This window comes from Paroedura picta, chromosome 11 (genome assembly GCF_049243985.1).
Source record: "Paroedura picta isolate Pp20150507F chromosome 11, Ppicta_v3.0, whole genome shotgun sequence".
Lineage (NCBI taxonomy): Eukaryota > Metazoa > Chordata > Lepidosauria > Squamata > Gekkonidae > Paroedura > Paroedura picta.
This window is the reverse complement of record NC_135379.1, coordinates 47,055,471-47,070,560: the sequence shown is the minus strand read 5'-3', so window position 1 is coordinate 47,070,560 and position 15,090 is coordinate 47,055,471. Positions and strand designations below refer to the sequence as shown.

The 15,090-nt window shown below is 42.4% G+C and overlaps 1 protein-coding gene across 11 annotated transcripts in view; it reads left to right on the top strand.

Annotated features, from left to right (window-relative positions):
• ARPP21 (cAMP regulated phosphoprotein 21) overlaps positions 1 to 15,090 on the top strand; it is a 264,546-nt gene that overhangs the window by 186,929 nt on the left and 62,527 nt on the right. For all 11 annotated transcript variants that reach the window (XM_077304025.1, XM_077304032.1, XM_077304024.1 and 8 more), the window contains 4 exons: positions 1,148 to 1,378; positions 2,749 to 2,912; positions 5,705 to 5,809; positions 11,278 to 11,535. In XM_077304025.1, coding sequence (XP_077160140.1) covers positions 1,148 to 1,378; positions 2,749 to 2,912; positions 5,705 to 5,809; positions 11,278 to 11,535 — 758 coding nt within the window. The remainder of the gene's footprint in view (positions 1 to 1,147; positions 1,379 to 2,748; positions 2,913 to 5,704; positions 5,810 to 11,277; positions 11,536 to 15,090) is intronic.

Below are 15,090 nucleotides of genomic sequence, written 5' to 3'. Positions count from 1 at the left end.
AATATCACACTGCTTAACTTAGAGGAGAAAGAAGGAAAGAGGATATGAAAAGAAGACAGAACTAGTTTGTTAGATATATAGTTTAGTATTCGGGTATAGAAGAGCAGTAAACAAGTATATTTGTTTTTAAGGTCAGGTCTATATATTGTCTTTCATTTCTTTATTTCAGTATATATATATACACATATCCTGCCTTTTTGATCTCATCAGGGCCCCCAGAGTGGCTAACAGCTTAAAAACATGTAATAAAAATTCATCTTGAAAAGCATTAAAACTAAATAAAAAAATCATTAAAACAATTAAAATATGTGCATTCCATCCTGTAGTATATATAGTTTCAATGTATGTGGGCTAATTTTAAGTCAGAACAGTGATATAAAAAAGGAATTATGTTTAGGTTTACAAGCTAATTGTAGTAATTAGGGCTGCCAGTTGGTTAATGAACTTCTAGTTGACTAATCACCTCTCTTCCTACCAATTAATTATTAATTGATCAATTAGATTTAAATTAATTACTCTCTGAGATACTGAAGAAATTGTTAGACAATTAAAAATGGAAGAAACAAAAGCAACCATAGTTGGAAAGAAAAGCCTTTGTAGAGGGCCTTTTCCATTCTGCACTATCCCTGCACTTTCCCAAATGCTGAGATAACAACACCACACTGCAAGTCTCATGGCATTCCAAAATATCTTTAAAATGGCACTGCCATCTCCATGGCAGCCAGGAGGACACTGTCACATCTAGTTTGTTCTTTACAAAGCAATCTTAAGCATACTTCCCTAGAAGTACACCCCATTGTGCACATTTCAGTATGATCTTCTGATCTGACCTTCTTCGGATTGTTCTTTTACTATTTGTTCTGACTTGTAACTGTTTGAATTTTCCTCTTCTATAGGGCATAGAGCAAGAGATGTCTATCATAAACATGCTTTGTGGATGTTTTCAAATCCCAGATATGCCATCTGTGAAATTGGGAACATCTTGAATTAGTTTGCAAATAAATAACCTGGTAAACCTGTTCTAGTATAGATTTGGGGTGGGAGGGTGGGGGTGGTAAATTGTCCATAGTTTCATTGTATCCTGAAGATGTAATTCTCTGGGAACTATGGCTGTCTTTTATAGAAGAAATCTGCTACCTCTTTGCAGGTTCAGAGTCTTCCAGCAGTGCTGGATCCTCAGGATCTCTTTCACGACCACATCAACCTCTCTCAAGTGCTCCTGTTGTCCCCGGAGTGGCAGCCCCCTCTTCAAACAGCATTTCCTACACAGAGTCTGGGATGAATGCCCAGGTAGTACCCAGCAACACCAGCTATATCATACTTCCACTTGAAGCTGCAGGGATACCACCAGGAAGTATCTTGCTCAATCCACACACAGGTCAGTCAGTCATTTCTGTTCTTAATAATTTAGCTATATCACAGCCTGTATAAAATTTTGAGGCAGGACACACTAAAAATAAAAACTACAGATTATGATGATTTGCATGAGTGGTTCCAGCTTTGGTCTTGTGGGCAAATGTATTCTCAATTGTGCTGTTGCAGTTAGAACTAGCAACTAGGGAAGCAAGTTTTTTCCCAGCCAGCTACGATCACAAGAATTGAGGTTCGCAATATCCATGATGCATGTTTGACATCCATGCAAACCCAGAAGCAATCAGCACTATATGTATGTATCCTGGTAGCTCCTGTATCTTCTCCCACAAGGCAAATATGGAGAAGATAGTACAGCCAGCTCCCAGTGGGGGCAGAGGATCCCCATTCCCAGGTCCTATTGCACAGCAGGAGACTTCTTTAAAAAAAATGCAGCCCAGTGTACCTACCAGAAATTCTTACTAGAAGTGACAAAGAGTAGCTCTGTGGTTTTACTATAGAGATTCTGGCGATTCCTTGGACTACCCTTTGTCACTTCTATCTAGTAGAAAAAAATCCTATAAGTACACAAGTCTGCAGTAAAAAAACACTCACAATTCTGTGCCCCTCCCCAATCCTCCCACTGACAACCATAGGAAAAGATTTTTAAAAAGGGAACAAGAAAAAATAAATGCCACTGTGTGACATCTTCTAATGTCAAGTGACTCAGCAGACATCATGAGTGTTTGATTGGAAAGTAATTGAAAAGCTTAGAGATAGGGAAGGCCAGTGGTCAATAAAACCTGTAGTGTTCAGGGCCCATTCCGCACACATAGGATAATGCCCTTTCAATGTGCCTTGGCAGCTGGATTTTCCTGTGCGGAAATGGAAAATCTGCTTCTAAAGGGCATTGAAACCCCAATATCTATTGTGTGCAGAATAGGCCCCTATCTCCACTCCATGCTTTGGTTCTTTCCAACAATCCCATTGGCATGTCAGAGTTTAGAGTTAATTCTATTATATTGACTATGAACTAGAGAGAAAAAGAACTGGCTAAGAAAGGACAGACTGAGAGCCCATACTCAGTGTTACGAAGTCCCAGTGACATAACTGGTTGCATGGAAGGGAGTATCTTGGTGCAGTCAGTGTCACGCATTGTTCTAGGACTTTAGTTCTGGGAATGTGAATTAAGCAAAGAGTGTCCTAGAATAGATGCAGAACGTCCTTGCAGGGTTTTGGAGAGCCATTGTAGCACCATCTCATGGTCCTGGAATACTGCATGTTGCAATTTGGCATTTTGCATTCCAAATTGCATGGCCTAGTTAAGTAAGATGCTTCCATGTCTTCCTTTGCTGGCGGCTTCCCTCTGAAAGAACATTAAAGTGCCATTTGTTCCAGGTCAGCCGTTTGTCAATCCCGATGGCACGCCTGCAATATACAACCCACCTGGCAGTCAGCAGCCTCTTAGGAACCAGATAGTTGGGCAGTCTCAACAACCGCCTTCACCACAGCAGCCTGTGCAGCAACCACAACAACAGATTGCAAGTCATCTTGTCACACAGGTAGGACCCCCCCCAAAAAAAGGTTTAATCAGTCTGAGTTAGTAGCAGCCTGTGCTGCTATACCTCTTAACTAAGGGCAGCTAAAGAGTGTCAGTGGAGCCATATACAGAGCATGTCCCATAATGCCTTGCAAAGGATGCTGTGACACACTTTTCAGATTGTGCACGAAGTCGAAGAGTTCTGCCCTTCAGTCAGTATTGTAGAAGTGCATGTGATCGTATGGACTAGCAAAATATGTATGACCAGCCTCTGATGCTTCCTTTTGAAGCCTGTGTTTGCGGTTACCATCGTTTGCACTAGTATGGAAACCTTTCCAGCTGTTGCAGTCATGCAGACTGTACCAGTTGTGGGAGCAGCTGTCATGTGAAGGCAATGGATTATATAAGCAATACCTCTGTGTGAATGCTTCATAGTGTCTCTAAAATTTCCCAAGCTGGTTGTGAGAGGGCCCTGGCTACTGTGAACCACTACTTGATCTCATCTCCAGTGTGCGAGCTTCTCTTATATTAAGGACATGAAAGTCTTTCCACCAAGCAAGATGCAGAAGTTCTGTGTTCAGTTAAATGGACTAGCAAGACAATAGAATTGAAAGTCATTAGTGCTTTGTGATCTTTTCCCATTGACATGAAGTATAAGGCTTCTAACTAGGGCCTAAAACCTTCATTGAATCTAGTGAAAGTAGGTTGTTGTCACATCACAAGAAGAGGCAAACTCACCAACTATGCCATGCCTGGGTAGAGGGCAGTTATCAGCGGCGCACTCCGTCAGGAACCTGAGCATGATCTTCAGCACCTCCCTCTCTATGGAGGCTCAGGTCACAAGAATAGCATGGCTGGTGTTCTTCCACTTATGCCAAGCTAAGCTACTAGCCCCAGAACACCTAGCCACAGTGATATGTGATGGTGATCTAGAATCAAAAAACCATTTATAAGTACCCTTTGGATACAATCTGTTGTTACCGATCCACCTGACAGAATTAGGATCCACACCTCATATTACCAGCTTGTCAATAAGAATATCATGTGAAACCTTATCAAAAGTTTTACTGAAATCCAGATAAACCATGTCTACAGCATTCCCCTGATCCAGAATGCTAGTTACTTTCTCAAAAAAAGAGAAAAGGTTGGTCTGACATGACTCGTTCTTGCAAACCCCATGCTGAGTCTTAGAAATCATAGCTCTCTGTTCCAGCTGCACAAGGACCGACTGTTTGATGATATGTTCCAAAAGTTTGACAACTACAGATGTCAAGCTGATGGGTCAATATTTTCCCGGATCCTCCTTTTTCCCTTTCCTGAAGATGGGTACAACATTTCCCCGCCTCCAATCATCTGGCACCTCACCTGTTCCCAAGAAGTGTCAAAAAGAATGGACAGAGGTTCAGAGATGACATCTGCAAGTTCTTTTCATACCCTTGGATGCAATTCATCTGGGCCAGAAAATTTTGTTTCATTTAAAGAAACTCGGTGTTTATGTACTGCCCCACAAGTCCACAAACCACAAACCGGCTCCATTAGTGAATGAGCCTCTTGGTTTGATTCAGTTTGTGGTTCAGCCATGAACTGACACAAACCATATTTTTTGTGGTTCATGTCCATTTCTAAGCATGTTTTTACTGTCGAATGAAACAGGACTTGTGTCTTATTGAGCTGCTCCAGACTAACACAGCTGGAACTAATACTCTTCTGCAAAGAGGAAACTGGAATCGAGAAAGGGGTCGCAGCCAAAGACCCATCAGGAAATCTACAATTCATCTTTGCTTCAAGCTCAAGTCTAAGTTCAGCCCTCTGTTGCTGAAATAGACTTCCCGTTATGTTTTTTCCCAGCAGGCTCCTTTATGATTGGCAGAGATATTCACTGCATCTTCATGCTGGGAAAAGATTTGCTCATTAAATCTATTTCTCAAGTGCAGCTCATAAAGGTTGCTGAATGACATTTTTTAAAAAACTTATGGCACCCTTAACCAAGACTAACCATGCTTTTTGAATGTTAATTGTGACAGGATTTGTCCTGTAATGCTGCTAATTGCAATATCAGTGTTCAGCACCGATGATGCAAATAATACCTCGGAGATATACAGGTTCTCTCAGTGCATCTCTTACAGACACTGCGGGAGTCATTTAGTTGGAACGGTGCTCTCTGTGTCGTTTATGCTGAACCCTCCTTTCATTTACTTACCTGTTTGCTCCCAATGAGTGTGATAATTCCTGCCTTCTGTCTTACAATTGCCCTTTGCACAAGACAGCATTGCATTCAGTTGAACCTTGGCTCGCAGCAGCCTGTGAATACTGGTAGAATCATCTTTCCGCTAGTTTTGCTAGTTATGCTTCTAAGATTCACTAGTGGCGTTCGGGTTTAGAACAGCTTTGCCTCTGGAGCAATAAAGGAAGATGTTCCCTTTTCAGAGACCCAGAGCTGCTGGACCAGGAATAAATCAATCCCTGGTGCCCGTGTCAGTTTACGGGCTCTCGCCACATTCAAGTGCCACTGTGGTTATTACAGCAGCATTGCAACAGTAGAACGAGTATTGAGTTTCTGGGAGTAAAAGGAGTAGGAGAATCAATTGGGCTTTCTGCCAGCAGATTTAACAAGATTAGGGTAGCAGACACACTGGAAAAATTGCATTCTTCCAGCAACTCTACCTGACCTATTGTAACCCGCATTGGGTGAGCTGGAGAATGTCATCTATATTGCAGGTTATTGTTTCACCCTTTGTTCAAATTAAGAGATGTCTGCCTTGCTCGAAGGGCAATAATTGAATCTCGTTTTGTTCTGTTTCCTTCCCACCTCAGCCTGTTCAAGCTCTGCAGCCTTCCTCCCAATCAGTCCAGTACCCAGCAGTGTCCTACCCACCTCAGCATCTCCTGGCAATGTCTCCAACACAGCAGTTTCCCATGGTACTATGGATTTTTATTACTTTTTTATGTGGATTGATTACATTGTCTGAGCGCGCTCTGTGTTTGAGGGCACTGCTGTCCAGAGAAGGAGAATATAATTGCTATAAATGTCTGGGCCAATTCACCAACCCTGGAATAGCTTGTCATGGCCCACACAAGCAGACTGAACAAAAGGTCTTTTGAAAGTAGCGCAAGCTACATTTCCAGCATTCGAACATACATGTGAATGGATGCCTCTGTGTGTGTATGTGTCTGCCTTCCCAAATAAATGATGCATAGGCGTTATTTTAATGCTGGCCATTTGTTGAACTTGATGATTTATTTTATTCATATGCTTTTACAACCTGAGGCTGTGTCCAAACTAGCTCCACCAGAGCCTTTTAAAAAACAGTGGTGTAAAATGCACAATAGGAAACCACGCGTTTGCATGCTTCCTGATGGGAGACCCCTCCCATGTTATCCCGCCACCTCATCATGGCTTTTTGCGTCCCAACGAGGTGACAGAGAAACAGGAAGCGTGGACAACCTGCACTTCTCCCCCGCTACTCGGGTTTTGAATCAACGCAAACCACCAATCCCTTCACATTGGTTGTTTTGGGGGCTCAACTTCCTTCCCTCCCCCGAGTTCCTAAATTATATTATTTTGCTTCGGGATCATGCCACAACAATAAACCATTTCCTTAGATCCTTTTTCAGAATTCTTTATATAATGGTCTCTCTTTATCTTCACGTAGATCTGTGATAGGCTGGCCATGGTAACTGGGCCCCGATGATTGTGTGTTAATGATAAAGATTTAAAACATACAGTACGGATGCCAAGCTAATGGGGAGAGGGCTGCTGCATCACATATAAACCACCTCTTTTCCCATTCATATCCAACTGCCAGAAAACAAAAGCAGGAATATGTTTTAGCTGCCTGATCCCAATATTAATGTGCACACTGAAGAGAACATTTCATTTGAAGTGAGGGCATGTCACTTTGCGGTCTCATAGCTACACAGACTTAAAAAAAAATTGATTAGGAAATGGAGAGAGGAGGGCAGACGTGAGGGTGGGCAAAACGCTACTGAGACTGTTGTGCATTTCTCCTTCCAAACAGGCTTGCCCCTGTTTAAGCTCTGATTTGCAGTGCAACAAGAAAAGGGAAATGGGTATTTTGCAATTTCCCTCATCGCAGAGCAGACTGGACAAAAACTTGCACCATCCACTAGAGAGCTCCGGGTTGCTACTGACGTCATGAGGAAGTAGCACTAAAATCCACGAGCAATTAGAGGTTTTCCAGGGGCAGATTCCTCATGTAAAATCTGTCTGAATTTTTACTTGCTCACTTGGCCAAATGTGGCTTCTAACATACATAAAAACAGATTTTCATAGAATCATAGAACCATAGAGTTGGAAGGGGCTATACACGCCATCTAGTCCAACCCCCTGCTCAACGCAGGATCAGCCCAAAGCATCCTAAAGCATCCAAGAAAAGTGTGTACCATACCTTTGATTGAACACTGCCAGTTTTAAAATGTATATTTTTATATAGGAAACTAAAAATTCCAAGCAAGAATTATTATAAAGAACTGGATGTTTAAATTAACTGGTTAAACAAAATCAATAGAAAATATGAAGCAGTGTATAAGGTGAAAGCAAGCTTCAAATAATTTGAAATGTTTCAGATTCAGACTTGAGGAAGCGGTGTCCAGATTATTCCAGTCCCCAGTACTCACATTCAAGATTGGGGTTTTTTTCTTCTTCCAGTATTGAGGATTGAAAAAAAAAAATTCCAAAGGAAGCTGGAATGGCCTTTTTAGCTTTTCTTTTAGCACATGGCATCAAAATTACAGGAAATCTATACTTTCAAGTGAATGGAATCAAGGGATACAATTCTGTGGGCCTCTGAATAAGGTGCCCACTACTTGCTTCTCTAGTTTTCTCTGTGTGGGGGGTGGGGGTGGGATCCCATGCTTTCTCCATGGCAAAGGAACCAATGGCCAGGCACACAAGTGCAGTTATTGGCTAATAGCCTCCAAATGCAGACAGAACCAACAAGCCCAATGAAAGCAATGTCAGCTTAGAGAATCAAAGCAGAACCTCTGGCCAGCCCTCCACAACCCACGTCAAACTAGAGACTCCAAAACAAAGCAAAGGCCATTGCTGCAAGCCCAACCAAGCCTTAAAATGCTGGCCTCAAATATTCCTAAATAATTCCAGAATTCTGGGGGACTCTGTTATCCACATTCTGAAAAATCTGGATGTTATTTCAGATACCCAGCTATAACTGGAAAATATTAATAAGGTTTTTATTTGGACTGAAATAATCCAAACACACATCTTTAGCGAAAGGATTGGCTTTAAAAAGTGCACTAAAATCCCTGAGTAAACAGAAAAATCTTAAACTGGTCCTGGAAGCGTGATGGGGTTGATGGCAAAACAGAGACAGTTGTGGCCATCCCGTCCTTCGGAAAGTGACAGCACACGAAGTCAGGCCTCTCGATCTTAGGAAGCAGGCAAAGTCAAAATATCAATAACTATCCCCAGTAAAAAAATTGGGGGGGCGGGGGAAAAGGTTACTGATGGAGCAAGCAGAAACTTAGTTGAGACGCACCATAGAGTATTTTAACTGTTTTATGCTCATGCATCTATGTGTTGATATTACTGCATGTATTGTTGTACATTAAATTTTTGCTAGTGTTGGTTAGCCACCTTCAGTGCTCGGAGAAAGGCAGGCTGTGAAGTTTTAATTAAATAAAAAAGCAAGAGAGCAGGCAGTCCTTCGGGGAGTCTAGTTCCAGGCCGTGTTGTGCTTGAAATGTAATAACCAGCAAAATTAATTTGTGCCCAGAAGCAAATGGGCAGTCAAGTCTTTTAATGCTGGCAAATGGTGCATCCCATAGTTTACGCTGGTCTGAAATCTCACCACTTATTTCCGCACACAGCCAGAGCTTCGAAGCAGTCCAGACAGAATGCCTGGCAGTAGTTTTAACAGGGATATGATCAGAGCATACAGAATCTCAGCCAGTTTTCTCACGGAATAGCTGCAGCAAATGGATTTGAGGGCCCTACAATGGAATCCTGAACTTCTCCTTGTAGATACAGAGCCAGCCATGACCCCACACTTTGGAACTGCTTTTCTAAAGAGCAGAGCAACTCTCTCAAAACCAGGCCAACTCTTCAAGCACTGGTTAAGATTGCAATCCTAAGGACACTTTCCTGAGATCCAGCATGATGCAGTGGCCAAGAGCGGTAGCCTCTGATCTGGAGAACCGGATTTGGTTCCCCACTCCTCCACATGCAACCAGCTGGGTGACCATGGACCAGTCACAATTCTCTCAGAGCTGTCTCAGCCACACCTACTTCACCTTCCTTCTGTTGTGGGGGGAGGAAGGGAAAGGTGATCATAAACTGCTTTATGACTCCTTCAAGTAAGGAAAAGCAAGACAAAAAAACCCAACTCTTTTCCTTTCTTCTAATCCCTGTTTAACAAAATTGTAGTTAGAAATGCTTACAATTTCTCCATATGCAAAGCCAACAGTACTTCAGTCTGTTGCCCCTCTTTGTTTCTGAACTATGTTTTGTATGTTTCCAGTAAAGGTAAAGGTATCCCCTGTGCAAGCACCGAGTCATGTCTGACCCTTGGGGTGACGCCCTCCAGCGTTTTCATGGCAGACTCAATACGGGGTGGTTTGCCAGTGCCTTCCCCAGTCATTACCGTTTACCCCCCAGCAAGCTGGGTACTCATTTTACCGACCTCGGAAGGATGGAAGGCTGAGTCAACCTTGAGCCGGCTGCTGGGATTGAACTCCCAGCCTCATGGGCAAAGCTTTCAGACGGCTGCCTTACCACTCTGCGCCACAAGAGGCTCATATGTTTCCAGTACATGTGCACAAATAGGAAGGGTTAGAGAGGATTTCTTTATATCACGAACTAAATTGCAGGAATCAATGAAGTATCCTCTTGGATGTGTTCATGTGTGCTTTTGCACCAGTCTCATGAATTGTTATAATTTTTTAAAAGGGGGAATGTGAATATTTGGCAGCCAGGTTCAAGGAAACCACACCTGGTTTGGGAACTGGAATGTGTGTGTGTGTGTGTGTGTGTGTGTGTGTGTGTCTATCTAGGTCCCATAATGAAGAATCATATGTGAATCTACCTGATTGTGCATTCAAGGGCAAAGGAAAGATAGTTAGACAGAAGCATTGATAAACACAGTGCGTGATATGTATGCCATCAGTACCTTTAAAGTTTTTTTTACCAAAAATTAGGAAAGTGAAGCATATCTCAGACTAGTCTTGAAATGAAGACAGCTTGTTGCAGTGTATTTTGGGACATACGGAACTCATAACAAAGGGATTTTTATTTGGTGGGGGAGGGCTTACTGTGTCATGTCAAAGTGGTAATGAGCAAGTTAAAGCTTTTCCACACAAGGTATTTGCCACAGGTTTTATCCCCCCCACACACACACACTTTGCATTTCTGTACCTCATAGGTTTCCTCCAGTTTTCTTCCAATCTTTTTCAAACCCTGTTTTGATGCAAAGTTTTGGGAAAGAACTTAGCAAATTCTGGATAGTTGCCATGTCCCTGCTGCCATTTTCCCTTTCCCCACTGCATACAAACCAGTGTGCTGGGCTCTCTGAATTCTCAGAGGGTTTTGAAAGATTCCTTTCATTGTGGAGATATAAGGGGGAAAACATGGCTCTGCTGTGAAAGTGGTTACAAACTTACTTTAAAAAAATGAAATCTGAAAATTCAGATGCTCCAATATGCAGATTGTTATACCATTATAATAATGTTCAGTTATGGGGGTTGGGTTTTTTTTTTTTTTTTTTTAAAGAAATGAAAAATCTCTGCCATGGAAGGAGTTGGGCATTGTTCAGGGAAAAGCTGGGGGAACTTACCCAGTGGAAGTCCCCTTGCCACTGCATAGTAGCAGCAGCAGCAGCGGTGAAATCACACATACTTTTCCCTAAGTGGAAAACTCAGCTAGAGGACCGGGTGTTTCTGTTTCAACAGTGAAGAGCCTGACTCCGTTGAAATACAAAGAAAATCCTTTTTATATCTTCATCATACTAATATGCACTTGTAAATCTTAGATGGCTTTTAGAATGACTGCAGACATTTCTCACATTTCTTTTTGTATTCATATATGTGTGGATGGAAGGGCAGTGAATCAATGCAGGGAAGTGGGAAAGAGAATCTAGCCATAGGGCCTTCTAAGCCTCTTGACTTAGGATAGCACAGGTAGAGTCCTTGTTAGAGAAGAGGTTGGTTGGTTTGAAGAATTTAATGGGCCTGGTGGAGGGCTTTCTCACTTAATTCCAAGTTCTAGGGGGGGGGGGGTGTTTCTTCACTTTATTTGTGAGCTCAAATGTATCTTCTGCTTCTGGTGTGTGCTTCTTTGAACCCATTTTTTTGTTTTCCAAATATCTACTGCAGAGATCTCTGTTGATCATTTTCAACTGACTTTTGCCTCACAGCGAGATGACATGACAACACAGTTTAGCCAGATGAGCTTAAGTCGCCAGTCCTCAGGAGACAACCCCGATTCGCCTTCTGGTCCTGTCTATCCATCACCTATTATACAGCAGTCTGCCCCACAGACTGGTTACGTCATGGCACCCCCAAGCCAGCAGCTCCCCCCTGGAGGTTTTACAGGTTCAGGTCCGCCAGTTTCCCAGCAAGTCCTGCAACCCCCACCTCCTCCTCAGAGTTACGTACAACCACCACCTGCTCAGGTAAGTATATAATTTCAATTGCTTCCTCCCCCTACTCCCAAATATTTTGTTTTCTATTAATTTTGTAAGATATCTACCAGAAGACCATAATGAATCTGACATCCAAGGAACCATTTTTGGAGGTCATCATCACTAAAATGCAGTACAGCATCACAGAATTTCCTTAGAACCAAAACAGACCTTGACTTTGATAGGATTGGTCTTGCGGTGGGGAGGAAGGGATGTATCACATGGCTATTTTTTTTTCTGAATAAGATATTTTCATATCACCTTGGTCTAAAAGGAGGAAGCAGATAATGGTTTCATATGAAGTATGCTATATGCATTACCAAGCTATGCGGTTATGTTCTCTTGGTATGTTCTCCGGTCACCTCCATTATGACAATTCTTTTTGTCACTTCATTATTCATTGATTATGACTCCACACACAGACAGGACTGCTGAGAGCCATCACAGACTCCACAAGACAGAACAGACCCTGCGCCACCTATGCAACTCCCAGATTTAAGCAAACAGTATGTGCAAACATTCAGTTGGCTTGCCTAGCTCTGATGTGCCCCTCTGGCCAATCCTGTGTGAAAACTCATGCATGAATACAATGTCTCTGAGTAATCTACACAAATCCAGGGACGTTACATGGAGACTAGCCAAACATTTGGCTGAGAGTTATTGGTGCTATAAATCTGGGGTAGTTAACCTGTGGTCCTCCAGATGTTCATGGACTACAATTCCCATGAGCCCCTGCCAGGTTGACTACCCCTACTATAAATGATGAGAGGTCAAGTGGATATATGCACATATGTGAACATGCCCTTCCGTGCTCTGAACGGACTGCTGTACGTCTGGATATGTCTACATGTGTATATTACAGTGGGTGATGACACGTACATTACAGTACATTTATACTTTTTTCTGAGTGTGCAAAAAGAACTACCCCTGGTAGCCATTCATCATATTTAATTGACTTGAACATGTACATCGAGGCAGGAATGTAACGTCTAGTGTCTTCTGTATGACGGATTAGGCTTTCCTGTTTGCCACCAAATACCCATGGATGTCTCCCCCATCTCCTGACAGAATAGGGGAAATGATTATTGATAAGGAGCAGAAGTTGCCAGATGATTTTGTAGCCAGTTTATAGATTTTTTAAATTAAAGATGTTTAAATTTAATTATAAGTAACTCTGGTAAATGAAAACCTCTAGTTGGTGAACTGAGTTAGTAACATCTCTTTCACACACCCTTATTTCATTTTAACCTCTTAAATCTCATCATTTCCCTAATTTTAATTATGATTTGTTCACTACTTATAGCTAGGACAGTTTCATTTCCCTGCTTGGTAACAGCTTCCAATGCTCTTTCAGACAATTTGGAGAGTTTAAGCTTTGTCTGCTATATTAATTAGTATGCCCCCCCACCCCATCCCCCCCCCAAAACTCTTGGTAATTCAAGCTTACTCAAGATGCAGAAGGTAAAATAACAGTGAGTAATCTTTAAGAGGGTTTTTATTGTGTCTGTTGCTGACATTTATTTTAGATGGCTTTCTACTATTTGAACATAAGGTCTTGGCATTTGAAATTAGAGCAACACAGATAAAAATTCAGTGGGATTTTAAAGTAGCAGAAAATTGCATGATGACAGATGGGGCGCACGAAGTGCATGTCGTGAAAGGTTTGCATACTGTAAGTATCTCTATCAGTGAGGATCAGGAAACCAGTGGTGAGTAAATTGTGACCTCCAACCATTTGAGTAGGCTCAACAAGCTCTCTGCTTCAGTGACTTCAGCCAGTGAATTCTCTACATAGCATGAGCAGATCAATCTGCATAGCACCACCATGGATTTTGTCTCCCCCTAAAGAGTGGTGGAATGTCACAAACTATTTTATCTGCCCAGTGATAATAAATACCTTGGAAAGTGCTTATTTCATCTTGTAAAATAATCCTCTCATTATAAATTTGGCATGCCTCTTTGGCTAATACTGTTGAGTTTTCCAGCAGTGGCATAATCCTACTATGCCCCATTGATTGGCTCGGGGAACTAATATTTCTGGCTTCTGTACCAGCAGTCAGCAACCAATACTTGTAGTTTGGTTATTTTTTTTACAGGAAGGTCCCCCAAGTACAGAATGGTACTAGCTGGTACTTTCCAGGAAGAAAACAAATTCCTATTGTTGCCATATTGGACCCTGTGTTTTGCTTCTATTTGTTCTTCAAGATGTACCAAAGCTCTGAGGTCTTGTAGCTGTGAGGTCAAATTGCAAACAGTTAGCATATTGACATACTAATAGATGTCATCAGCCAACAAGCACTCCATGCTGCCACAGCTGGTTTTCAAGAAGGACAGTATAAAGTGAAGCCCACCACCATTCCAACCTGTGATGGCAGTGCAGGAGCCAAAAAAGATGTGACATATGAGATCCATAATTAGATGTTATATTATTTTTTCTTTAAATTAATAGTTGTTTACAGCTGCTTTCAGGAAATGATGTTGAGCAGGGGATATGTTTGACCTTTTACTCTGGTGCTATTTATTCCAACTATATGCTTTCTGTTCTTCTCTAGTAACCCCTTTTGGGGGTGGGAACACAGGTACTTTAGGAAATAACCATCTGACTAGTAGTAGCCCAGCACACTCATACTTACCAGAGGTAAAGGAGAAAGGACTAGCTGGATCAGAACTTGGTTCTTTCTCTGTAAGCCAACAGGGAAGGACAGATCATCGTTCAGGTAGTAGCCCAACAACTGGCCTTACTCAAGAGGCCAGTGGCATTCCTGATCCAGCATGGCAGAATGCAGAAGAAACAGCTGCCACCTGTGAAGGTCCTATGCCTTAGTGTGCTGTTACCAGCTAGTTTGGGGGAGGTGAGAACCATTTAAAGCAGGTGGAGTATGAGTCTGGAGGTCAGGCCAGCAGCCAGCCACACCTGATTGGTAGTACTTCCTGCCCATCAACCTGGTAGGGTGGGGCAATCATCAGGGAAGCATGGAAAGGAAGGGGCAGCCCTATATCAGGAAGTCTGTCTCATAAGGCCCAGAGACTCAGACTTCTGGGATGTGTGAGCCCTCCCATTAGCTAACCAACTACAATGAAGGGCAGTAGAAAGAGAGTCTGAAGCCTATAAAGCAGGGGTGGACAAACTGTGGCTCTCCAGACATCCATGGACTACAATTGAATCCCGGATCGAGTCTAAGGTCTTGATAATTACCTTTAAGGCCATATGCAGTCTGGGCCCAGTTTACCTGAAGGACCATCTCTCTGCCTATACCCCCCAATCCCAAGGAAGCACATCTGGCCTCAACCAGGGAAGGAAGCACATCTAGCCTCAATCAAGGCCAGGTTGTTCTCTGTCCTGGCCCCCACCAGGTGGAACGAGCTCCCAGTGGATATTGAATATAACTTCTGAAGCATGCGCAACCACTGGAAGAGTGGCGGTATAAAGATTTAAAAATTATAAAAATTAAATGAAATAAAATCTCATTTGAACACTGGAGTTATATATATTGAGCCATGTTGTAAACCACCCTGAGCCACAAGGGAGAGTGGAATAAAAATATA